This window comes from Miniopterus schreibersii (assembly GCF_964146895.1).
Source record: "Miniopterus schreibersii genome assembly, chromosome: 20".
NCBI lineage: Eukaryota > Metazoa > Chordata > Mammalia > Chiroptera > Miniopteridae > Miniopterus > Miniopterus schreibersii.
In genome coordinates, this window is record NC_138122.1 from 16,583,081 (window position 1) to 16,607,019 (window position 23,939).

General features: G+C 52.6%; 1 protein-coding gene across 2 annotated transcripts in view; it reads left to right on the top strand.

The window, feature by feature from the left end:
- AP1B1 (adaptor related protein complex 1 subunit beta 1) overlaps nucleotides 1-23,520 on the top strand; it is a 45,923-nt gene extending 22,403 nt beyond the window's left edge. The window contains exons 6-22 of one of the 2 annotated variants that reach the window (XM_081122746.1): nucleotides 123-313; nucleotides 1,140-1,361; nucleotides 3,835-3,955; nucleotides 4,416-4,511; nucleotides 5,513-5,628; nucleotides 5,949-6,114; nucleotides 10,229-10,327; nucleotides 10,765-11,024; nucleotides 11,658-11,859; nucleotides 12,596-12,616; nucleotides 13,247-13,390; nucleotides 17,506-17,651; nucleotides 19,375-19,504; nucleotides 19,799-19,883; nucleotides 20,594-20,680; nucleotides 20,775-20,929; nucleotides 22,494-23,520. In XM_081122746.1, the coding sequence (XP_080978872.1) occupies nucleotides 123-313; nucleotides 1,140-1,361; nucleotides 3,835-3,955; nucleotides 4,416-4,511; nucleotides 5,513-5,628; nucleotides 5,949-6,114; nucleotides 10,229-10,327; nucleotides 10,765-11,024; nucleotides 11,658-11,859; nucleotides 12,596-12,616; nucleotides 13,247-13,390; nucleotides 17,506-17,651; nucleotides 19,375-19,504; nucleotides 19,799-19,883; nucleotides 20,594-20,680; nucleotides 20,775-20,929; nucleotides 22,494-22,568 (2,316 nt within the window). In that variant the 3' untranslated portion in view covers nucleotides 22,569-23,520. The remainder of the gene's footprint in view (nucleotides 1-122; nucleotides 314-1,139; nucleotides 1,362-3,834; nucleotides 3,956-4,415; nucleotides 4,512-5,512; nucleotides 5,629-5,948; nucleotides 6,115-10,228; nucleotides 10,328-10,764; nucleotides 11,025-11,657; nucleotides 11,860-12,595; nucleotides 12,617-13,246; nucleotides 13,391-17,505; nucleotides 17,652-19,374; nucleotides 19,505-19,798; nucleotides 19,884-20,593; nucleotides 20,681-20,774; nucleotides 20,930-22,493) is intronic. The other variant, XM_081122747.1, reaches the window with a different exon arrangement.
- The last annotated feature ends 419 nt before the right edge of the window (nucleotides 23,521-23,939 follow it).

Below are 23,939 nucleotides of genomic sequence, written 5' to 3' on the forward strand. Positions count from 1 at the left end.
CTGCCCATCAGGTCATTTTTTTCAGGATATTCAACCTCTGACCGACCAGCGTCATTAGCCCCACTGCCTCCTAGCCTGTGAGCAGTACCCTCAGCCCTTGCCCCTTCCACCCTTTAAACCAGGTGGTGGCAAACGCAGTGGCTGCCCTCTCGGAGATTGCCGAGTCTCACCCGAGCAGCAACCTCCTCGACCTGAACCCTCAGTCCATTAACAAGCTACTGACAGCCCTGAATGAGTGTACTGAATGGGGCCAGATCTTTATCCTGGACTGCCTGGCCAACTACACCCCCAAGGATGACCGAGAGGCCCAGAGGTGAGCAAGCTGCCCCTTGCCTGCCAGTCCAGCCAGAGCTGGTCCTCGGGGTGGGGGGGGGAGGCTCTAACCACAGGCTGGGCCTCAAGCCTCTAGTGGGCTCCTTCCCAGGGCCTTGCCCCACAGACCATCCTCAGATGCACCTTGGGGGAGGCCAGAGCCAGGCTGTCAGTGGTATTCCTTCAGGCAGTCAGCTCACTGCTCTTCCTGGGCAAAGAAAAAAGTCAGGACCTTACCTGGGAGCTGACAGAGACGCTGGTCATCTCGGGCTAAGAGAAGGAGGCAGATAGCATCAGAGCCACCATTCACTGAACTCCCCCTGGGTACCTGGGGCTCTGCTGGTGCTTTCCATGCATTTGATAATCTTTAAAGCAGCCCTATAAAGGCAGTCCCATTATTGTCCCCATTTTATAGGTAAGGAAACTCCCCTTAGAGTGATGGAGGAAATTGTATAGGTCAACAAGCTCGGTCTCCCCTGACCTTTTGTCCTAACCAACAAGATACTCTGCCACTTTTGAATGCCCTCACAGTGGGGGAAGGGAGGGAGTTGACATTTATCAAGTATTTGCTACATACCTGACAATCTGCTGGTGCTTTACATGTGTTTTCTCATTTAAGCCCCAGCTACTCTGAAGTCGGCATCATCTCCATTTTCTAGTTAAGAATACCGAGGCTTAGAGTGGTTTTCACATACTTGGGGCCAGTTTACAAGCAGCAAAACCAAGATCTAGATCTTCCACTACTGAAGACGTGCTATTTTGATAACTAAAAACAGAGTGTTTCCCTTTGTCTGTCTCTCTTCTTTGCCCCGTTGGAACGGACCTAGTATCTGTGAGCGGGTCACCCCCAGGCTCTCCCACGCCAACTCTGCTGTGGTGCTATCTGCTGTGAAGGTGCTGATGAAGTTCATGGAGATGTTGTCCAAGGACCTGGATTACTATGGCACACTGCTCAAGAAGCTGGCCCCGCCCCTGGTCACGCTGCTGTCAGCTGAGCCTGAGCTGCAATATGTGGCCTTGCGCAACATCAACCTCATCGTGCAGAAAAGGTACCAGACTGCCACACACATGCAGTGTTGTGTACTCCTGGGGTTCTGCTGCTGAGAATAGGGCTATGAAAGAAAACTGACATGTTCCCCATGCAGGAAGTCTCCATAGCTTACAGAGGTTCTCAGCCAGGGACAACTTTGTCCCCCAAGGGGCATTTGACAATGTCTAGAGACATTTTTGGTTGTCACAGCTGGAGGTACTACTGGCATCTAATGAGTAGAGGCCAGGGGTGCTGCTTAACATCCTGCAATACACAGGACAGAGAACTATTTTGTCAGTAGTGCTGAGGTCGAGAAACCCTGGCTTAGCTTAACCAGGTGGCAGGCCAGGTAAAGGCTAGCATGGAGCTTCTTAACCACAGACAATAGATGGCTCCACACTCCACAGAGCCCTGTGGAAACTGAATGGGGTGTAAGATTTTGTGTGTGTGCATGCATTTTTCCTGGGGGCAGAGTCTGTGGCTCAGTCAAATTCCCAGAAGTTGGAGAACTCCCGGTGGTGAGGTGGTGAGGTGGTGAGGCTCCGTGTGGACTTTGCATCAGCCTTGGGGCTGGGGGAGGGGTATGTCAAAGTTGTTCAGAATGGTGTGCAGCCTGATTCCATCTGCCCCGTGGAAACAATTGTGGTAGGAAGCTGCTGCTCCCAAGGGAAGGCGCCTGATGCCCGCATTGCTTGGGGCTGAAAAGCAATTAGTAGTGCCACTTCAAGGGGCCCAGAGTAGGAGGGGCTCTCTGGAATGATCCAGTGAGGAAGCCCAGCAGCTCTGCAGAGTAGAGCTGGACTCTGGAGTTCTACCAGCTTTTTTGATCAAACGGCTTCCTCAGCAACTAACTCACGATCATCTGTGTTACCACAGCCCCATTGGTGAGTGAGGCTACATGAACAGGGGCCTCATAGACATTCTCTTTTGGAAGACAGCACATGCTCCTTGTCATTCTAGCATCAGTCTGGTTCTTAGGACATTCTTGGGAGCCGAGATATCAGTGGAATTGGGACATTTCAGGTTTGGGAATTAAATATGGGAAAGCTCTCTGAGTGCCTAAGGGGTGAGATAGAGTCTCAGCTGCAGGGTGGAATTAGTAAGGTGTAGTGATCAGCGAGAAGGGCTCCCTGGGCTATATTTAACATGGCAAATCTCTTAAGAAGTTGACTGTTACCAAGACACCACCTGGCTCAATCCTGACATGTGGTTAGGCAGCTTTGCCAAGTCCTAACTGCAGAAATCTCGTCTTCCTGCTCCCCCCCAGTTTGGATCCTGCCTCCCCCACAGGCACGATTGGAGGCTCTCTGCTTTGCCAAGACCTCCCTGCAGCTTGCACAGCAGCATGGAGTACCCAGGGTCCCTCCTTCTATGTTGTGTCTTCTCCCTTCATCATCTGTTCTCATTCCTTTGCCTTCCTCCTTTCTGTTCTGGAAAGGGCATAGGAGTAGTTGAGGGTGGTGACTGTCATCTTGCTCCCATGCTGTTAGCACTAAGTGTGTGACCTGGTGCAAATCTCTCCACCTCTCAGCTTTCCTTATCTAAGAAAAATGTGGATGGTGCCAGAGGAGCAGTGACACTGGTAATAGCACCTATGTAGCAAGTGCCTTCTCTGAGGCAGGCTGTTGGTCATGTAGATGCTTCACAACAGCCCTGCTATGTAGGTGTCTGTGCCGGGGTCCCAGGACCACCCCACATTCAGAGGCACTCTAGGACTCATGGGAGTCAGCATGTAGTTGTCCTCACAGCTAAGATTTATTATTGATGTAGTGAGGATACATAGCTGGATTCTAAGGGAGAAAGACACAGGTGAAATCTGGAGGAATTCATGTACAGGTTTCCTTGCGCTCCCTTCCTTCCATGGGGGTGGGGTCACATAGAGCACGTTCCCCCTCAGCAACAAAATGCAGCAATATGAGTGTAATGTTTCTGCCTGGGGGTGCCTCTTTGAGAGTCATGTAAGTAGTCTTTGCCTGGCACCTCCCAAATTTCTGGACTCCTAGAAGGAAAGCAGGTATTTAGCATAGACCATATTGTTTATACAAACAGTCAAGGCACAGTTAATCACCTTTATCATTTAGGGAATGGTGAGAACACTCCCAAAAGCCGAGTTTCTGGACTCCGGGCCTTTCTAAGACTAGAGACTCAGGTCTGCAGTGGTAACACTTTCCAGCACAGGGTCATGCTTGTTTCATGGGTGAGGTAGTAGGGGCCTGAGTCACAGGCTGGGATTGGAACCAAGGCCTGATCCCCAAGCCCATTGCCTGGTGCCTACTGCCTCTTGAATGCAAACTGTCTTTTGCTTATATTCTCTCTTCCCTTTCTGGGGACAGTCAGAACTTTGCTCAAGCCAGTCAGTAGGCCCTCTGCCCAGAAGTGGATGTCAGGCTTCATCTCACACCCCAGAAATGTCCCAGCAAATGTGGAAGAGGTTTTCTCACAGGGCTTATGACTTGCTTCTTGCTCTTCGGGCAACCCTGCCCCGCCACCAGGCCTGAGATCCTGAAGCACGAAATGAAAGTCTTCTTCGTGAAGTACAATGACCCCATTTATGTGAAGCTAGAGAAGCTGGACATCATGATCCGCCTGGCCTCCCAGGCCAACATCGCCCAGGTCAGCAGAGGGTAGTGGCTGGGGGCATGGGCTTTGGTGTTGGACAACAGCACTGCCAATGAGCTGTGATCTTTGGGAAGGCTGCCTGGTCTCACTCTTGACAGTTCATCCATGAACAGTGCTTAGCACAGAGCATGGAGCTCTGTAAGCAAGCATGTAACAAATGTTAAGTAATAAAGAATTTTTTTCCCTGTTATTACTTATCCATCCATTGAAAAGTGGTAGTTAGGTGGATATGTTAGCTAGACAACTTAAACAAGGGCTGTCCAGCCCTACCAATTAGTTCTTCCCTGCTTTTCTCTTGGGACACCTGATAGCTTCCTCCCTCAGGCTTTCCATCTCCAGCAAGATGCAGAATCTCATTCTTCTAGGGGTCTGTGCATACCCATTGCCCAGGGGTGTTCCAGGTGATTGCCCCACTAGATCCCCTCCAACCCCATCTTCTCTATTTGGGCTACAGGTCTTGGCAGAGCTTAAAGAGTACGCGACAGAGGTGGATGTAGACTTTGTACGGAAGGCAGTGCGAGCCATTGGCCGCTGCGCCATCAAGGTGGAGGTAAGGCTCTGGGACTCTGTCCTCAGCTGGGGGAGGGGAGAGGAAGGTAGCTGAAACCAGGAAACCAGTCTGATTCTAGCAGAATCTGCCAGCTACTTGTGGTCCAAGGTCTGAGGATCACTGCTGGAGTCCCCATTGTGCAGATTTGGTTGGGCTTATTCTCACTCTGAAATTTCCTTTAGGTCTTTGAGTTTTCCAAATAAAATGAACCCATGATAATCATGGATTCTCCTGCCTCATTAGCTAAGAGGATGGGGCAGCCCCAGCTGGTGGTGGTCCTGGTAGACTCAACTTTCACATTATAGAGCTTTGGGTCAGGGGCTGTGCCTGTCAAAGGTTCTGGCAAGGGTCATGATTCAGCCAGCACCTTTCTCCAAGCTCCTAAGTGCTCTACAGACCCCCGTGCCCTGACATTTCATCCGTCCCATTCTCTACATATGGAGATGTTTCTTAACCACTGAGCTGACTTTCCTTAAATGGGTCTACTGGAGGCTAGGGGATCCTGGGACAGCTGGTCACCCCAACCCCTTATGGCATTTTCCCCTTGGCACCTGTGATGACATCTTGAGAAGTCTCTCCCATAAGGCCATTAGCACAGCATATTGGAATGGGGAGGGGGATGTCCAGACAGCTTTTCTAAGCATTTTTGGTCACAGGAGACCATTTTAGGAAACAAGTAGAAACGAGGTGAAGTCAGGCTGGAGTATGGTCATTCTGTCCTCAGGACTTGGCCTGGAGTTGCTCCAAGGACTCTCCCCACTCTCAGAAGCTCTACTGGCCTTCTCCTCAGTCTAATTCTATCTCCCTATGTCCCTGCCGTCCCGAAGCCTTCAGTTTGTACTCATTCTTTCACCTGTTATCTGGGGTCAGTGTTCTGTTCTCCCACTGTGACAAGGAAGGTGGGCAAGGCGTGATTGAGCCCTTGGCCAAGGCATGGTTATTAGAACTTCTATTGGAAATGGGTGCAGGGGCCTTACTCACACTCTCCTCTTCCCACACAGCAATCTGCGGAGCGCTGTGTGAGCACGCTGCTTGATCTCATCCAGACCAAGGTGAACTATGTGGTCCAGGAAGCCATTGTGGTCATTAAGGACATCTTCCGCAAGTACCCCAACAAGTACGTGCCCATCCCTCCCAGTGAGGCTGATGTGACTGCTGGGAAAAGAGGAGCCTCTCTCTCCCCTCTCCTTACTTCTCAGCCACAAACAGCGTTCTCAAAAGAAACCCTTGGTTTTTTATTTCTCCCAAGCTGCCCCTTCTCTGCTCTCCAGACCAAAATAAGAACTAAAATGTAACAGATAAAACTCAAATCCCTTTACTCACCACCCTCTTGAGGTCTTGTGGGACATTTGCTTGTCTCTCTTGGCCCCTGCTGGGCCACCCCTGAGTTACCCTGGCTCCTTCAGTGCTCATTGCTGGCTGTGTGCTGGTCTCCAGGTATGAGAGCGTGATTGCCACACTGTGTGAGAACCTGGACTCCCTGGATGAGCCTGAGGCCCGGGCTGCCATGATCTGGATTGTGGGCGAGTATGCTGAGAGGATTGACAATGCAGATGAGCTGCTGGAGAGCTTTCTCGAGGGCTTCCATGATGAGAGCACCCAGGTGAGCCTTCAAAGCAGGCCAACTTAAGCCAGGGTGTGGGTCATAACTGGCAGCAGCACTACTACAGTCCATCCTGCTCTGAAACCCTCCCCTCAGCCAGCAGGCCTCGGGTTCCTGCCCCTGCTAATATGCATTGATGGTGTGGACAGACAGATAAGTGCTATGTGGGTGACAGGTGTGGCCTCTTTTTCTCCCACACTGCAGTACCTGAGGGGAATGTGTGAGAATGGTCTGTGATTCTGTGCACTGAAAGCAGGCAAAACTTTCTGGTTTTGTTTTCGTATTTCTCTTTGGATAGTTAATACATTGATTTGGTTCAAAATTGAAAAGGTACAAAAGAATATATAAAGTGAAAATTCTCTTTCCTACCACTTTCCTGACCACCAGTTCTCCCAGAGATCGCTAATGTTATTTATTGGTTTCTTGGGGATACTTCCAGAGATAGTTTAGGAATATACTAGCAGGCATACACATACCTCTATACATGTAAACATACACATATATGATCAATTATTGTTATTTGTGGTGGTTATGTTCTGTTAGTCACCACAAACACTGAATTAGCAAGCACTAAATCATTGCTCCCAGAAGAAATTATAGAGTTGGGTTCCTATGAGCCTCTGGTTTCAACATTTTTGTCTGCTGGTTAATACATAACCTTGTTTTACTTGTGTTTCTGTTTAAAGACACCTTATTTAATATGCATTGTTGATTCATTCACATTGAAATAAAGGGAATACAATGAAAAGTATTCCCTTTTTTGGGAACTGTCTGGTCATGCATGGGGGCCTTTAAAATATCTGTCTGTAAGCACACAAAAATCTCTGCTCTCCCAACTGAGGCATTGCAACCGGATGGATCAGAGCACAGGCCTTGGAATTGGAGATCTCAGAGTTCAAACCCCTCTTTACACCAGTCTTTCACCTCCCTGAGGCTCAGTTTCTTATTTATAAAATGAGGTTTATAAGACTATCCCTCATCTTGCTGCTGTGAAAGTTGAAAAGTCCTTAACATAAGCCCAGCCCATGATAAGCATTCATTTATGATAGTATTGGTGTTGGTCACAATTGGTTTAAAAGCAACTGGTCCAGGCAGAAAAGGGGACCGACTGTCCTCTGTAGCTGGTAAGTTCCAGGAGTGTGCCCTCCTGCACCCATGGGTGAGGATGCTCAGATGGTGGCATCATGGCTGCCTCTGCCTTTCTGGGGTGGCTTCTCCCTCAGGCAGGCTTCCATAAGTGGGGCCTTTGAGGAGTCAACAGTTCCAGGCTACAGCTTAGAGACTCCTGTAATTACTTACCCCTCAGTAGTTTCAGCAACAGTCCAGGCCCATTCACATTGTCCTGAGCCAATCGCTATGACTCTAGTCCTGTCAGACACACACATCCCTGGACTGCAAAGGGCAGGGAGAAGGACGATTCTTTGAAGGAAAGCCAGCGTTTCTATTACCAGAAGACAGAATAGCTCCTGGGTGAGCAAAAACAACAGATGTTCATCACAAAATAATAGTAATAATTCCCACCAACACCCACTGCCACCTGTCAAGTCCAGCTGCCAGCCTGCCCTGAAGCTGCCTTCAGTTACACCACATGAGCCTCTCTCTTGTCTCTGAGAAGCAAAGCCCTGCCTGGGACGGTCTCTGCTCCTGTAATCAAGTCCCTCCTGGGATTACTGCAGAGGATGTCCTGAGGGGGGTGTTTCTATTCATATATTAGAGTAAATCTTTTGCAGCCTCCACTACAGAGCCAGGATTAGAGAAGTCAGACAAGGGAGAACTGAGCAGGAGACTGGGATGGGGAACTGATTCAAGGCTCCTCCCCTGTTGGGTGTCCTGAAGCGAGTTCAACTTACCAAGCCTGCTTCCTTGTCTCTGGCACAGGGCTCCTGCAAAGCTTACTGGGTAATGTATATAAACTGCCCACTCCATTGCTCAGCAGTGTGGTGGTGGTGTTTTAATTATGACTGGCCTGCTCTCTTTGCCTCCTGTGTTCATGACACAGTTCAAAGCTTTTATAAGAATACTTGTTTAGTATTTTGCAGTTTGGGAACTTATTTTATCTTTTTAAAAAAATTAATTTATTTTTTAGAGAGAGAGGAAGAAAGAGGGAGAGAGAGGGGAACGTCTGTGAGAGAGAGAAACATCAATCGGTTGCCTCCGACACTCACCCTGACTGGGGATCAAACCCACAACCCGGCTATGTGTCCTGATCAGGAATCAAACCAGCGACCTTTTGGTACACAGTATGATGCTGAACCAACTGAGCCGTACCAGCCAGAGCAGAAACTTATTTTAGATTGTCTGTTTGAGCCCCCTTGCCATAGGCTCCTTGGCCTCTTTAGCCATGGATGGGAAGCTCAGAAATTGTTAGCCAGGGTGGTATGTCAGCCCAGCGTGCATCTGGCCCCTATTTGGATGGCATCATTGTAGGAGGGCTGCTGGTAGAGGAGTTGAGCTTGTGGCCAGAGTTCCTAGGCAGCATAGCACAACAGACAGTGATGAATGATTCTGGGCAACCAGCTGATCTGGGCTAGGAAGAACTTGGTAGAGTCCCTGTGTGGTGGTCATCCTGATATTGATGATGATGATGACAGCTGTTGTGTATTGAACAGAATACACAATAGGTTCTTTACCTTTGTTGTCTTATTGACTCTTCCATTAACCCTGTGAGGTATTATACTCATTGTATAGATGATGAAACACACTCAGAGAAGTTAAATGACTTGTACAGGGTCACTCAACTGAGAAGTGATAGAACCAGAGTTCAACTGAAGTGTGATCTAACTCTAGCTCCAAGACAGCTGCCAGAAATTGCCCTTTTCAGAGCTCACAAGAACCCCCTGAAGTAGGCCATACCTCTCCCTCACTGACAGAGGGTAAATGGCTTTTGCTATACTGTCCAGCCAGGAGCTAGAGCCGGGGCTGGAAGCCAGTCCCTGGGCCACCTCCTGCTTTACAAACAGCCAGCCCACTGCTCCTCTGCCTTTGGCCCACATGTAATCAAATCTCAAGGACTTGGGATCATCTAATCCCAGAAACAGACCACATCCCCTTCACCCTGCCTTCTGCTGTCAACCCACCCTGTGTACCTGGGTAATTAAACCATTTGTTTTTGTAAGTGCCCTCCTGCCAAACAGGCCCAGGATGTGCCGCCAGCCCCATCCCCACCCTCTTGCCCCAGACCTGTCCTTGGCACAGCCCTGGCTCAGGAGCCCTCAGGCTGCCCTCTTGTCCCAGGACTGACAAAGATGAGATGTGGCTAAGGAAGGACGTGTGCAGAGAATTGTTTTTTCGGAGATGTTTTTTTCAATCAGCAAATTTTTCTTTAGTGCCTGCTTTGCATTGGGCACTAGAGTGCACAGTAAGCAGTGATACAACTGTGACAGACATGATCTGCCTGCCCTCAAGGGGCTCTCTTCATGGTATGGCCCGGTGACTGGAAAGCATTTCCAGTACTGTGGGACAGCGCTGGTAAGGGTCTGTAGGAGGCTGCAGAAGCGTGGGGTAGGGGCTAGGGTCAGCATAAGATCCAATGGGGTGAGGAGGTATTGGTCAGTCTGAGGACAGCAGGAGGCAAATTTAGGTGAAGGCAGCAGCCAGGTAAGAGGTGGAGGCTGAGAGAGGGCTGGGCAGGGACAGTTCCCACCCTCTGGTAGAAGCACAACTCCTCAACAACTGACTGGCTCTATGGGCCCTACTGACTTAGTCCACTGGGCTTCACTGGCACCATCTGTTTATTGACAGATGGTCCCTTTAAGAAGCATACCAGCTACATATGTTGCCTTTTTAAGCTGTGAGCTCCTTGAGATACTGTGAGGCCTGGAATTCTGATAGGTTTCTGGGACCCTAGGGCAGGGCAGCATCCCCTGGCCTGCCTAGGGTTGCCAAATAGTACAGTGGCCAGCTTCTTCCTGAGTGGTCTAGGCTACTCAGCACTGTCAGCACCCTCTGCTGACCTTAGTCTGTGTTCTGTGGCCACCCCCAAACCTAGGAAAGCTGGTCTCTGCTTCCAGGGTCTTTAAACCCCCTCTTCCCTCTTCAAGGCCCTCACTTGGTTTCTTACTATCCCCACATGAAGCCCACACTTCTTCCTTGCCATTTCTCTGCCTTCCTGCAGGTCCAACTACAGCTACTGACAGCCATAGTGAAACTCTTTCTGAAGAAGCCAACAGAGACCCAGGAGCTGGTGCAACAGGTCCTCAGCTTGGCCACTCAGGTTGGTGCCCCAGCTTCCCTGCTGTGACTCTCACTCCACAGGGAGCGCTTCTGTCTAAGCAGCCAGACCTGCGTAGTCCTGCCCCTAAGACTGGTACCTTTGTGGGTTTGGCCCCAGAGTAATATATAATCCCTGCTCAGGGAGCTCAGTCACAAACCAATCACGATGGAATGGGGTCAGGTGGTGAAGTTGAGACAGACTGTAAATGAGAGAGGAGAGGGAAATCCAAGAGAACCAGAGTGTTTATATGCATGCAGGGAAGGCAGACTGCCCAAGGAGGGGAGTGGGGAACAGAGATAGGCATGGGTATGGCCTGCTAGGGTGGGCTAGAGTGGAAAATGGGGGGGCAGGGAGCTGGGCCATGTTCGTTTAAACTTCCCCTTCTCCTGACCCAGTTGCTGTGCTGAGTTTCATGAGCTTCTCCTTGCTTCCCCAAGGATTCAGACAACCCAGACCTGCGGGACCGTGGCTACATCTACTGGCGCCTGCTCTCCACGGACCCAGTGGCTGCCAAGGAAGTGGTGTTGGCCGAGAAGCCGCTCATCTCAGAAGAGACAGACCTCATTGAGCCCACACTGCTGGATGAACTCATCTGCTACATCGGCACGCTGGCTTCTGTCTACCATAAGCCACCCAATGCCTTTGTGGAGGGGGGCCGAGGCGTTGTGCACAAGAGCCTGCCGCCCCGCACTGCCTCGTAAGTGAAGTGGGACAGTTGCAGGCTGAGTGTCCCCACCCAGTTTCTCAGTTCAGTAGCTCAGGTGCTCAAGCTATATGTGGTGTCCCCCAGCAAGGCCTGAATCTGAGGAAAATTTTAAATAGCTACCTTTTATTGATACATACCAGGTGTTGACTCATTTGATCCTTGCAATAGATCTGAGAGATATCCCCATTTAACAGGCAAGGACAGTAGGCATAGAGAGTTTGAGTGCCTGGTACAGCATCCCACAGCCAGCAGAGCTGGGCTCAGACCCCATTATGTCTGATTCTAGAGCACTGTTCTCACTTTCCTCCTCTGCCGCTCCAGGTGGTTGGATTGCCATTTTGCCCAGTCATCTGGGGACTGGCATCCAGTCTTCTCTGTAGAGTGGGCTGAGTGGTGGAAATACAGATGGCCCCTCCCTTCACTCATCCCCATGAAGCTGCATCTCTTGGAGAGCTGAAAAATGGATCAGGCAGGGGAGTGGGAAGGAAGAGGAGGCATGTAGAGGAGCCCCTATGGGATAGTGAGGAGACCCAGTGCCTATCCTGGGAGAGGAGACTGGGGACTGACCTCCCTGAGACAATCTGCCCCCACCCTTCTGATCCTCTCCCTCCTGTGTCCTTGAAGGAGCGAGAGCACGGAAAGCCCTGAGACAGCCCCTGCTGGAGCACCCTCTGGTGAGCAGCCAGATGTCATTCCTGCCCAAGGTGACCTACTGGGTGACCTCCTCAACCTGGACCTTGGCCCCCCGGTGAGCGGTCCACCCCTGGCCACCTCCTCAGTGCAAATGGGATCTGTGGACCTTCTTGGTGGCGGCCTTGACAGCCTGGTATGTCCTGGGAACCCCTCTAGATGCCATTGATAATGATCTCCAGAGGAGCAATCATTGAATGCCCTCTCTGTGCTGGGCACCTATGCCTGTGAAGGTGATCATGTAGCTGCCTACTTATAGGTGAGAAAACTGAGACTTAAAGAGGTCAGGAGACTTTCCCTCCAAGAGAGCACAGCTGCTAAATGACAGACACAGTACTTAGCCCCTTGTTGGGCCACTGTGCCCCAAGAGACCTGGGGCAATGTAGGGCCAGTCCTAGTCCCTTCTCCCGAGTCTGACCTTGCAGGTACCTTGGCCCTATAAAGCTGGAGGAGCCAGATCTTAGAGGTCAAGGATAGTTCTCCTCCCCTGTAGAAAGATAGTGGTGAGACTGTCCTGGGTATCTCCCTAGAACTTCTTCAGGCAGCTGGTAGAGCCAGGTAGAGGGGGGAGAGCAGAGCCCATGCCACTTAGCCATGCCCAGCTCAGGTCCCCAAGGCTGTGGCACAGGGTGCGGGTGGGGGATAAGACCAAGGGACTAGTGCTCATCATAGAAACTGTGTAGGCCCCTCCTAGGCCTGGCACATCCTTGTACCAGACTCATCTCGGATGGGGCAGCAGTAACTAATCTTTTCTCTCTTTCCCTCTTTCTACCCCCCACCCCCAATCTTGTCTCTCTCTGTGTCTTCCTTCCTGGCTTTTCTCTCTGCATGTGGCTGCCTGTTCTCTTCACCCTGCCTGCTTCTGCTTGGAGATGGGGGATGAGTCTGAAGGGGTACGGTTCAACCCTTGCGTCACCAAGCCTTCGTCCCTGCTCCTCCTGAGAGCGCTGGTCTAACATCCTAAGGGTCAGATGATGTCAAAGCAGTCCCTCCCTGCTGAACCCTGGCCTCTGTCCAGTGTCATGGCAGCCTCTGCTTTGACCGCCTGGCGTCCAGCTGCCTCCAGGCCCCCAAATCCATGAATTTCTCATTCTGTCTTCACTACCCTATGACAAAGTTGCCTTGTCATCCTGAGGATCACTGGCCCTCTCTGTCCCCATGGGCCCTCTCTGATATCCTGGAGGGCAAACTTCCATCTCCCTAGCATAGCCTTCTCACAGTAGTGTGCCTCCAGTACCCCTTTTATCTGTGGACTGAGTGTTAGTTTACAAGTGTCCCCAGCTTTCCCAGAGGTCACCCCTAAAGCTCAAGATTTGCAGGGCATAGGAGGGCTCAGCCTCTTTTCTCCACTCACCTCCCTCTTTCTTGTTTCTGCCACTTAGAGTTGATGTAACAGTAGCCTTGTGGGACCCCTTCCTTGCCCGCCCACCCTATTTCCTAGAGCCAGGTGGCTACACTCATCCCCAGCCCCTAATGACCCTGCCTCAGGTGCCTGCCGCTGACCCCTTCCCTTTCTTTTCCAGATCGGGGGCTCCAATTTCGTGACACCACCAGCAGCAGCAGTACCAGCTAACCTAGGTGCACCCATTGGCAGTGGCCTGAGTGACCTCTTCGACCTGACCAGTGGTGTGGGTACCCTGTCAGGATCATATGTGGCCCCCAAAGCAGTAAGTACCATGCCTCCTCTCATGGCAAGAGCAGAGAGAAGTTAGAGACCTATGTGTGGCTCCTTAAATAGCTCATTCTGTGGAATCTACTCAGGCCAACAGATGGGCTCCAGGAACAGCAGTTTGCCAGCACTATGCCAAGGGCAGCTGGGGGCTGTGGGAGCACAGGGAAGAGATGCTGAGTCAAGCATGGGGGTGGGCCAGGGAAGGACACCCCAGAGGGAAACTGGAGCTCAGGCCTGCAGATCAAGTCAGAATTAGCGAGGCAAAAGCGGGGAGAGTGCTCCAGCCTGTAGGAAAGCATGGAGGTGAGGGAGAACCCAGCACCTTCCAGGGAACTAGCAAATGTCCCATCTAGTTGGAGCAGCACTTCTGAGTGCTGTCCAGCCGAATGCCTCTCATTGATAATAGACATAATAAGATGCTACCACTGCATAGAGGAGACAAAAAAGGAAGAAAATAAAATTATATATTTTGATGTCATGAAGGCTTGGGCACACACACCCCAGAAGACCTGATGGAGCTGTCCAATGTTGACAGCAGTGCAAAGTCACTGATGGCCCCAGTTGGGTGCCATGAGTGGTGTGGCCAGTGGTGCTGTTAGTTTCTGAAACGGTGACTGACTTCTAGTAAAGTTCCAACAAAACAAAGGATGAGCTTCCCTTGATTTTCACCAGAGTTCAGTTCTGGCAGTTTTAGGGCATGTTAAAATCATGCAGAACATACTCAAGAGATGCAGGACAATACTCATTGTGGAAATTGTTGTACCCTGACAGCATGTCCAGCATTCCTGACCCCAACCCACTGAATGTAGTGCCTCCCCCACATTGTGCCACCTGAAGATGCCCCACAAATGCCTCCTGTGCTACTAAGGGGCAGTACCTCCCTGAGACTCCTGGCTAGACAGAGATTAAGGAAGGAGGAAGCTGGTGAGGTCAGCCACTCCAGGCTGTAAGGAGTTTCTCTCAATCCTGGTGCAGTGGGAGCCATTGGAAGGTTTTAAACAGATGAAACATGTTTACACTTGAGAGAGATGCTCCTGGCTACAGTGTGGAAGCTAGGTTGGAAGGATAAGGCAGAAACAAGGAGCGCAGTGAGGACATTGGCAGGAGTTGATGTGTGCTGATGGCAGCCTGGACAAGGAAAATACCTTGGGGGATAAAGGCAAGAGGCTGGACTGGAGAGCTTCATAGGAGGTAGGACTGGACAAGGAGGGGGTGATTCTGGCTTGTGCATAGGGTAAAGGAAAGTGTGATTTTCTGAGATGGGAAGGGCAAAAGAAGGAGAGCTGAGTTTGGGGTATGAGAATATGCGGGCTTGGCACTAAGGAATGCACGGTGTCTCTTGCACTAGCATCAAGGAAGCTGCCAGTGGGGACAGACCTGACCTGATTCCCTCATAACACTCAAGTCAGACACTGTGTCTGCCACTTTGTTCCCAGCCAGCGCCCTTCTTTCTCTTCTAAGATCCCCTCCTCAGAGCAGCTGGCCTTCAAAGGTTCAGTGACATCTCCAGCATGAGTAGGGAGCTGTGAGTCAGCACCTGCCCTGGCTTCACCAGGTATGCCAGCTATACCTGCAGCAATGGTGGCTAGAGCCCCCAGGCAGGATCTGGGCCTCAGAGGCCCACAGCAGACAGCACATCTAGTGCTGACAGCTGCACATGTCTGTGCCAAGGACTGCATGAGCATGGCACAGCCCCATCCCATCAATCCTCCCAGCAGCCTTATGGTGCTGTTATTCCCATTTTGCAGTTGAGAAATCTGAGTGCTCTTGCCTAAGGTCACATAGCTGATAAGTGACAGAGACAAACTGAATGCAGGGAGGTGGCACCAAAGTCTCTGCTCCCAACTCCTATGTGATCACATCCCAAAGTGTTTGAGAACCTCCTGAGTGCCTGCCTTAATGTCATGGGTTGTCAGAATAAGTAGAAGTGAAGAGAACATACAGGTAAAAATGTTCAGTTGACTAATTACTACACACATGGGCTCTACTGATGCATGAGACTGACATGTATATGTTAGAAGCCCAATATAAGACACACCCAATATAACAGGTATAAGAGCAGCAAAGACTCCTGCAGCCCTCTAGGCATTGCAGAATGGCCAGGAATATAAAGCCTGGAGCTGGCGCCTAGGGAGTTGTGTGTTCATTTTAACAGATGTTATTACCGCTTTGTCTTAGTGGAAGGCCAGATGGGTGTACCAACAATGAGTTCTGGAAGTGGGAGGTGAGGGGATCACGAGGTTAGGAGGAATCAGGGCAGGCTACCTGGAGGAGGATTCCTCACAACATGGGCTGGACTTTCCCCACTACCATAGTCACAGGAGGTTCTCAGACGTGGGTGTTCTCCTTTCAGAAGAAGTAAGTATGTCATCTACATTTTCCTAACAGCACTGTGACTACCCAGAATTATTGGTCCTGTGTGACTACCTAGAATTGTTTGTCCCCCCTGCCTGTGGGGATAAATATATTCTCCAACCTTCCTGGTCAAGGGGATGAGGCTCTCTGTGTACAAGAACTTGGAATTCCTCAAGCATGTGTACTAGTGGATGGTGACAGTACATTGGCTCCTCTAGTAAACGTTGAGGGTTAGTTCTATGAGGAACTGTGCTAGACTCCATGAATCCACAGTGAGCAAGAGAGATGAAGTCCCCACCCTCAGCAGTCAGGCACGGTGACAGAAAGAGAGCCAGTTCTACAAGAACCTGGGAAAGGCCTGGTGGAGGGGCAGGGCACAGCGAAGTCACCATACTCCAGCCCTCTGAGTTCTGTCTGCACGCCAGGTCAGAGCAGAGAACTAAAGCCATTTGATTCTACCCTCACAGTTTTGTCCAGGGGAAGCAAAGGATGATCAGGGTTAGCAAGTACAATGGAGTGGGGATGGGCCTCAGAAAGCACTCTCCAAACAGAGGGAGCAGCGAGTGTGGGCACTAGAAGAACAGGTGCCAGCTGAGCCTGAGTATGGCAGGGCACCACGCTGTGGCAGCCATGGACAGTGGAAGTCATTGCAGAACTGGAGGGGCTTTGAAGGGTGCCATGATCACATTTGCATTTTAAAAGATGGCTTTAGCTGCTGTGGAAATTGGGAAAAGAGGAATTGGGGCAGCTGCAAGGTGGCTGCCATCTTACCTGGTAAACTCTGATGGCAGCTCAGGCATAGGTGGTGCCGGTAGAGAGGGAAGAAGCTGAGGACTTGGCAGCATATTGGAGGTGATGGCATTGACAGAACTTGGGCTGCATGATGGTGGCATAGGGGTCAGGGTGGGCTGAAAGCTACTGTCCAAATGGCTCTGAGGTTCCTGGTGTTGACCACTCGAGAGATGGTGGGACATTTGCTAACATAGGATGTGTTGGGGAAGCTGTCGAAGGGGCCTGAGCCTTTTGTCCTTGCTGTGAGCCATCTGAGTGAGAATGACAGACCTGAAAAACATTTGTATATCCACAGGATGACGCCAGCAGATGTCCTTCATGGGCAGGGCTTTAATTCAAGCTCTTTGCTCAGCAAACACTCCCTGAATGCCACTAGGGAAGGAGCCTGGGGGCGGGCTTCTCTGAGGAAGCAGCTCTTAAACTGAGACTTGGATGACAAAGGCAGCCGAACAGCAGAGGACCTGCCAGGCAAGGGGTCCTCTTAGGTTCTGTCCTTGGTCAGACCAGTTTCTATAATTAAAGGTCAGCCCTGCCTTCTGTGGGAGAGAACAGGCTGTGACAGCCAGGGAGGCCTAAGGCCCTGGCTGATGCCCAGGATGGCCTTGGGCTCTCGACTCTCCTTGGCTCATCAGGAGGCTGGCAGGGGCCTGCTTGTGTCCTCACTTTCCTCAGCCCTACTTCCTGTGGTCCTTCTTTGACCTCTGAAGATTTGGGTCAGCCTTTGGGCACACCAAGCACCTCCCTACCCAGAGCTGCTCCAGTGGTGGCCGCCCCAAGTGGAAATGGATGATTGTTCTCGTGCCAAGATGCACATGGTCATCATCCCCTGGTGGTAAAGGCAGGTGCAGTCAGTCTGGGAGGCACCTTCAGGGGGAGAGAGGAGAGAGGAGAGACCCTCAAGTAGGCTGTCGAGTTTTGGGGAAATGGCAAACTCCAGCCCCCTCCCCACTGTCTTCCCTGCAGGTCTGGCTCCCGGCCATGAAAGCCAAGGGATTGGAGATCTCGGGCACCTTCACCCGCCAGGTGGGCTCCATCTCCATGGACCTGCAGCTGACCAACAAGGCCCTGCAGGTCATGACCGACTTTGCCATCCAGTTCAACCGCAACAGGTGAGCTCCCCAAGGCCAGCCTGTTGCGAGCCCACTGGTGACTGCCTGTGGGAGCTGAGGGCTGCCAGGGGTCTGGGTCCTTTTTTCTAGTAAAGGTGGGTATTCCTCACCACCATACCTTAGGCCAAAACTCTGATTTCTCCCCCAATATCCTTAATGCGGACTCCAAAGTACCGGGCCAAGGCACAGGATTTCTCCCCTTTTATTGCCTTCCTCCCCTGCCCAAAGAGGTGTTTTACTGACAAAAATCCTAGGAGCCTACCTTTGGTAAGCACCCCACATAACAGGAGCTCAGAGCCTCCTTTCCAGCCCTGATTTGCTCCTAGCTGTAAGAAGCCTGATGGGGAGTAGGCCCACCTGCCAGCCTCCCCCATGCCACCAATAATTAAACTGTCAGACAGGGCCTATGGGAGTGGTGACTGCTTCAGGCTCCCCATCCCCACCGGGTCACCTGCACTGGGGGGTCAGTGGGGAAGGTCTCCTGTCTGGCACCATTGGGGTCTTCATGGACCAGGCTAGCTAGGCCCAAGCTCTCTGGGGAACCCAAGCAGCCTCTCCTGATGATTCTTCTTCCTGAGCGGCTCTAGTGATGAGCAAACTGAGCCTCTAAGAAGTTGACTGAAGGGGCTGCTTCCTCAGGAAGAGCCTGCAGGCCATTGGGTCCCAACCCTCTGTCAGACTAGAGAGGGTGGCACTGCTTTACCACTTACCCTCACATGACCCTAGAGGCCATAGAAACACTCTAGGCTCCAAGGGGTGGTCCCAGTGATCACTCATACCAAACTTACTGTGTGTTGAGAACTTCCTAGGTTCTAAGCCCTGTGCCAAGGGCTTTCAGAGTACTGTCTCACTTGAGCCACCTGACAGCCCAATGAGGTCAATGCCATTATTCCTCTTTCAGTAGGTAATGACACCTGGGCTGAAGTTACACAGCAGCAGTAGTAGAGCTCCCAGGAAAGCCTGGAATGCTGGGCCACCACAAGGGCGTGAGGTTCGCCATGTCATCTCCTGCTGTATCTCAGGCAGGCCTGATTGCCATTGTAGATAAGCTCTGGATCTCAGGGTCTAGGCATGGGCCTGCCCCTCCCTGAGCCTCCTTTCTGGAAGCTGGGAGACTATATACCTGTCACTCTTTATGAGGATAGGAGTTGGTATAATATCAAATGCTCAGTTCATGGTCCCTGTCAATACTGTGGTGACACTGCCCCAGAGCCTGTGGTTGAGGTGTCTCTCACACTCATGGAATCTTTTTGATTTGCCCAAGTTCTGCTTTATCAAGAAGCAGGGCTTGTGTGTCACTTGAGATGGTCAGCTCCCTCCTGGGAGATGGGAATTGGCAGCAGTGACTTGGGCAGTCACAGAGTTTTCAGGTTCGAAGAAGCTTATAGACCCCTGGTATTAGATGGAACTCTCTGAAAGACAGGGCAAGGCTATGCTTACCTGGGTCTGCCCAGTGCCTAGCCCAAAGGAGAAAGAGGAGCAGAGATGGGCTTCAGGCCTGCAGCCAGCCTGAGACCCTGTCCTCCTGTCTATATGGCCATTAAGGGGTGGAGCGTGAAGGTCAGGAGTTTCTTTCTGGCTTAGGCCTGGGCCTGGGCCTGGGGTGAGGCCGGCTGGCTGGAGAGGCGTCTTGCCAACCACTGCCCCAGCTCTGGGGCCCGAGGAGCCCACGTGTCAACACCTGTTCCTCCTGCCATCCCTATGGGGACTTCTCTCTCCCCAGCTTTGGTCTGGCCCCCGCCGCCCCCCTCCAGGTCCACGCGCCGCTCAGCCCCAACCAGACTGTGGAGATCTCCCTGCCTCTCAACACGGTGGGCTCAGTCATGAAGATGGAACCTCTGAACAACCTCCAGGTGTGTTCCGGGCAGGACCAAGCATCAGTCTTTACATGTGCACCCACCCCAGGGGAGGAGCCTGGTGGAAAGGTCTGGGGCCTGGCCTGTGTTGGCAAAGTGCTGTGTCTGTGGAATTGTGCTCTTGGTCACAGATCTGCCCAGGAGGCCTAACCCGCAGGGACACATGGGTGTGGCTCCAAGGGAAGGCATGTAAGGGAATCTGCTCATGTATTGGGCATAGGGCGTGGGCCCTTCCTGGGGCCTCAGGTGGAGCCAAGCATCAGGGACTGACTCAGGGCCCCCTGTTCCCAGGTGGCTGTGAAGAACAACATTGACGTCTTCTACTTCAGCACCTTGTACCCACTGCACATCCTCTTTGTGGAGGATGGGAAGATGGGTGAGTCGTGAGGTCACCCTGGGGTCCCTGGAATAGATGGATTGGCTTTGCCCATCCAGAGTCTGTGAATCACCAGCTTCTCTGAAGAACCTGGAGTGATGGGCACACTTCCATGGGAACCCTAGGGTCTCGTCAGGCCAGCTGTGTCCCACCAGGGGGCGTGCCATGCAGGAGTTGTCTCACTCCTTGGTTCTCTAGCTCTGCCATTCAGCCTTGCCTTCAGCCTCTAGACAGTTGTCCCCTGGGCCCACTGAAGCAGGGATCCCATGCCATGCCTCAAACCTGATGCCTATCTCTTGTGCCCTGCGTGGAACCCCTAAGAGGACTCGTCCCAAGGCCCAGAGGACTCACTTCCAGCTCGGCGCTGCATGGAGCACTTTGCCGCCCACCCCCCCCTCCCGATCTCTGTCACCACAGAAGCCCTGTACCGCAGGCTAATGAGCAGGCTGCTCGGGGGCGGAGAGGGGGAAGGCCTATGTGGGTGCTGGGGAAGAGAGAGCTAAGGCTCTGAGGCAGGAAGCCCAGGATCTTTTGGGAGCAGCATGGGTGGCCACCTTCACAGAGCTGAGGGTTTGCTCGGTAAGAAAGTAGCTGCTGTGGTGGAGCTACTGCCTGTCCTCAGCTTCAAGGCAGACCCATTTCCTGCTCAATGTTATTGAGCAGGGCCATGAGTTTATCAGGGTCCCATCTTTTTTCCTCCTTCCTCCCAGACCGGCAGATGTTCCTGGCCACGTGGAAGGACATTCCCAATGAGAACGAAGCCCAGTTCCAGATCAGAGACTGTCCCCTCAATGCGGGTAGGACTCCTGAGCACCCCCCACCCCATCCACACTGCCCCTCACCTGTACCCAGTCCCTCCCCTGTCACTGACAGGGGCCTTCTGACCCCCAGAGGCCGTGAGCAGCAGGCTGCAGAGCAGCAACATCTTCACAGTTGCCAAGAGGAATGTGGAGGGTCAGGACATGCTCTACCAGTCCCTGAAGCTGACCAACGGCATCTGGGTGCTGGCGGAGCTGCGCATCCAGCCAGGCAACCCCAACTTCATGGTGAGGGCCCCCGCTCCCGCCCTGCCAGCCCTGGGGCCTCTCCCTCCCTGTCCCAGGCAACCTCTCTTGCCCCCGCCCCCTCCCAGGCCCGGGGGCAGCTCTAATGGGGGACACTCTAGCCCAACTAGGCTGGAGTCCCTTTGAACCTGTTGTGAGCGAGCATCATAATTCTGTCCCTATAAAGGACCTTAGAAAGCTTTCAACTCAGTTCCATCAAGTTACCCAGGTAAGGCACCAAACTGGGTCTCAGAACAGTGAGTTGGACTAGAAGATTCTGTAAAATTGGGCCCTGTGAGGCAGCGCAGTTGTCCTGCCTGAGTGCCCACCTGGGAGGATGGTGATTCCAAGCAGCTTGTCCTTCCCAGCCTTTGAGTCAGATCCCAGTCAGGACATGGCTTCCATGTAGTGCATGGTTGTCCTGGAGGCCAAGCTGCTGTTCCAGGCCCCAGAAAGCACCAGGCTTTGCTTCTTCCCCTGCACCCCAGTCTCTGGAAGGCATGGCCCTCTAGACACTGCTGCCCAGGCCCCACTGGCGGCGTTGGCTCTGTGGTTGGGTGGAGGCTGCAGCGGTGGCTTCGGTGATGGTAATTTCCGTCTCCCTGTGTTTGGTTGCTGCATGTCCACCTTCCCTGCTGGTGCCCGTGATGCAGGACTTGGAGGTTAGCAGATTGCTTTTCTCTTCCTCTTTCCCCTCCATCCCCCCCAGCCACACCTTGCACACCCCGCCTCCTAGCTTGGCTCCAGTGTACCCCAGCTCTCCTCGCCTCTCACACCCTGCTGCTCCCCAAATACAGGCAGACATGCATGCAGACTGCAGGGAGGAGAGCAAACTGCCCTCTGCTGATACCCCTATGCTTCCCAACCAGGTGGCCCCCATTGAGGAGGTGGTGCCCTCACTTCCCAACACACACGGTGCACACAGAGCCCTTCAGAGGAAAATGGGGCCCCTTGAGGCCACTGCTGCTGATTTCTGAGGCTCCACCTGCATCTCCCCCTTCCTAATTGCACCTTTAGAAGCAGCGATTTTGGCAGAAGGGGTGGTAGCACTTTCTCCTCTACCTGTGCTCTCCAGGCTCATATTGCAGTCAGAGCTGAGGCGAAGTCTTTGATGTGCCTGCTTCCTGTGCAGGAAATCAGGCAGAACCCCCAGTGCCCCCACCATCTCCCAGAGCAGAAACCTGCTCCCTCCCAGCCCCCATACCTCCTCAGGAACCTTAGTCCCGCCATGGGCGAGACAGCTCTGCAAGGGTGGGGGCTGGGCGCTCCCTCATAGCCTCTGGCTGCTGATTCACGCTGCTTGCCATAGGGCTGTGGTGGCTGGGCTGACAGCAGGTGTGTGGGCTGCAAGTATATTTGGTCCACACCCGGCTGGCTGTGGCAGCCGCCCCCTCTCCTTCACCACACATCTGCCCAGCCACGCTGCTGCCACCAGGCCACGTGTGCACACCACACTTCCATCTGGTCTCACCCTGTCTGTCCTCCCCATGTGTTCCTTCCCAGCCTGGTAAGTGACAGCCTTAGAGAGGAGCCCAGGAATGAGTGCAATACTTCTCTCCCCCTGCAGCTGTCCCTGAAGTGTCGAGCACCAGAGGTGTCCCAGCACGTGTACCAGGCCTACGAGACCATCCTCAAGAACTGAGGCCCCAACCAGTGCCCGCCCCAGCCTTCTGCCAGCCCATTGAGGAGCCCCCTGTGGGATGACAGCACCTCCTCCTCCCAGGGGGGCCTGGCAAGGCTCCTAGCCACCCATAGGGCTCCCTGGTCCTGACTGCAGGGTCCGCCTGGGTCCTCAGGGCAGGGCGGCACCCCACCTGGAGTGAAATCTCAGTGTGCTCCCAGGCTCGGAGGCTCCCCTCTTCTGTTGCTGCTGACATTTAGGGTCAGTGAGGAGGAGACCAAAGGAGACAGAGCCAAAGTGGTCACAGAAGCTGGACAGGGAGACCCAGAGTTCTTTCTTTTCCTAGTGCCTGAGGGCAAGTGCAAGGTTCCCTTCTCAGGCTCCCAGCCTGGGAAGCGCCCTGCCCCTCAGTCTCTCTTGGGTTGTTGTTAGCAGCCCTTCCCTACTGCCTACTCTAGTGGGATGGGCCCTGCTAGGCTGTCCTGGTGTGCGTGGAGGGTCCTCTTGGTTCCAGGAGAAGCTGCTCTGTCAGGGGTTCCCAGGACCTGCACCCCCACACCCTCTCTCCCTGCATTCACCCAGAGTGGGGCCCAGCGGTCATGTCAGTCAGGCCACAGCCTCCCAAGAGCTGACCTGCATGGGGAAGACCAGGCAGAAGCTCCTAGAGCCCTGCCCAGGCTCCTGCTCCCCTGGCGTATGCTCCCCCCCCCCCCACTTGCTCCCTCTCTTGCCCGTGAGGATGGTCACTGCCTATGATACATTCCTTGGTGTCCCCTGAGCTCCCAGAACAAAGGGGGGCTGAAGTATGGGGAACACAGGCAAGCAGGGTGCCTCCTGCCCAGGGTTTCTTTGGGGTTTCTCCTTAGTGTCTGCTACCATCCTCCTGGCCTCCCAAGTGTCAGTTGTGTCTGACAGAGCATTAGGTTTTCCTGTTACTGCTGTTTAATAATAAAGAGTCTGCTTTTGGCAATCATGGACATTTTTTCCCTTTCCACCAAATGTCAGAATTGAAAACTGCCTCCAAATGGTTGAGGATGGTTTTCTGAGCCCTGCAGTAACTATATCTAATATATATAAATAGAGGCTATTTATTATATGTTTACTCTTATTTTCAAAAAGAGAAAGTGAATAAAAATGATGACATCAAGCATGTCCCTGGCCAGTGTGTCAGGTCCTGCCTGAGGATCTTCTGATCAGGGTCCAGAATCCCTGGAGTCCAGGGTCAGGCACTCCAGCTATGTGCCTGGCTCCTCCCCTAGCACTCAGGACAGTACATTTCCCTTCACCCTGTTCTTAAATACTGGCTTCTGAGGCCTACTGGTCTCCCTGGCACCTCTCCCACCCTTGATTCCCACTCTACTTGAGCAGACACCGTCTGGCCTTTTGATGTTG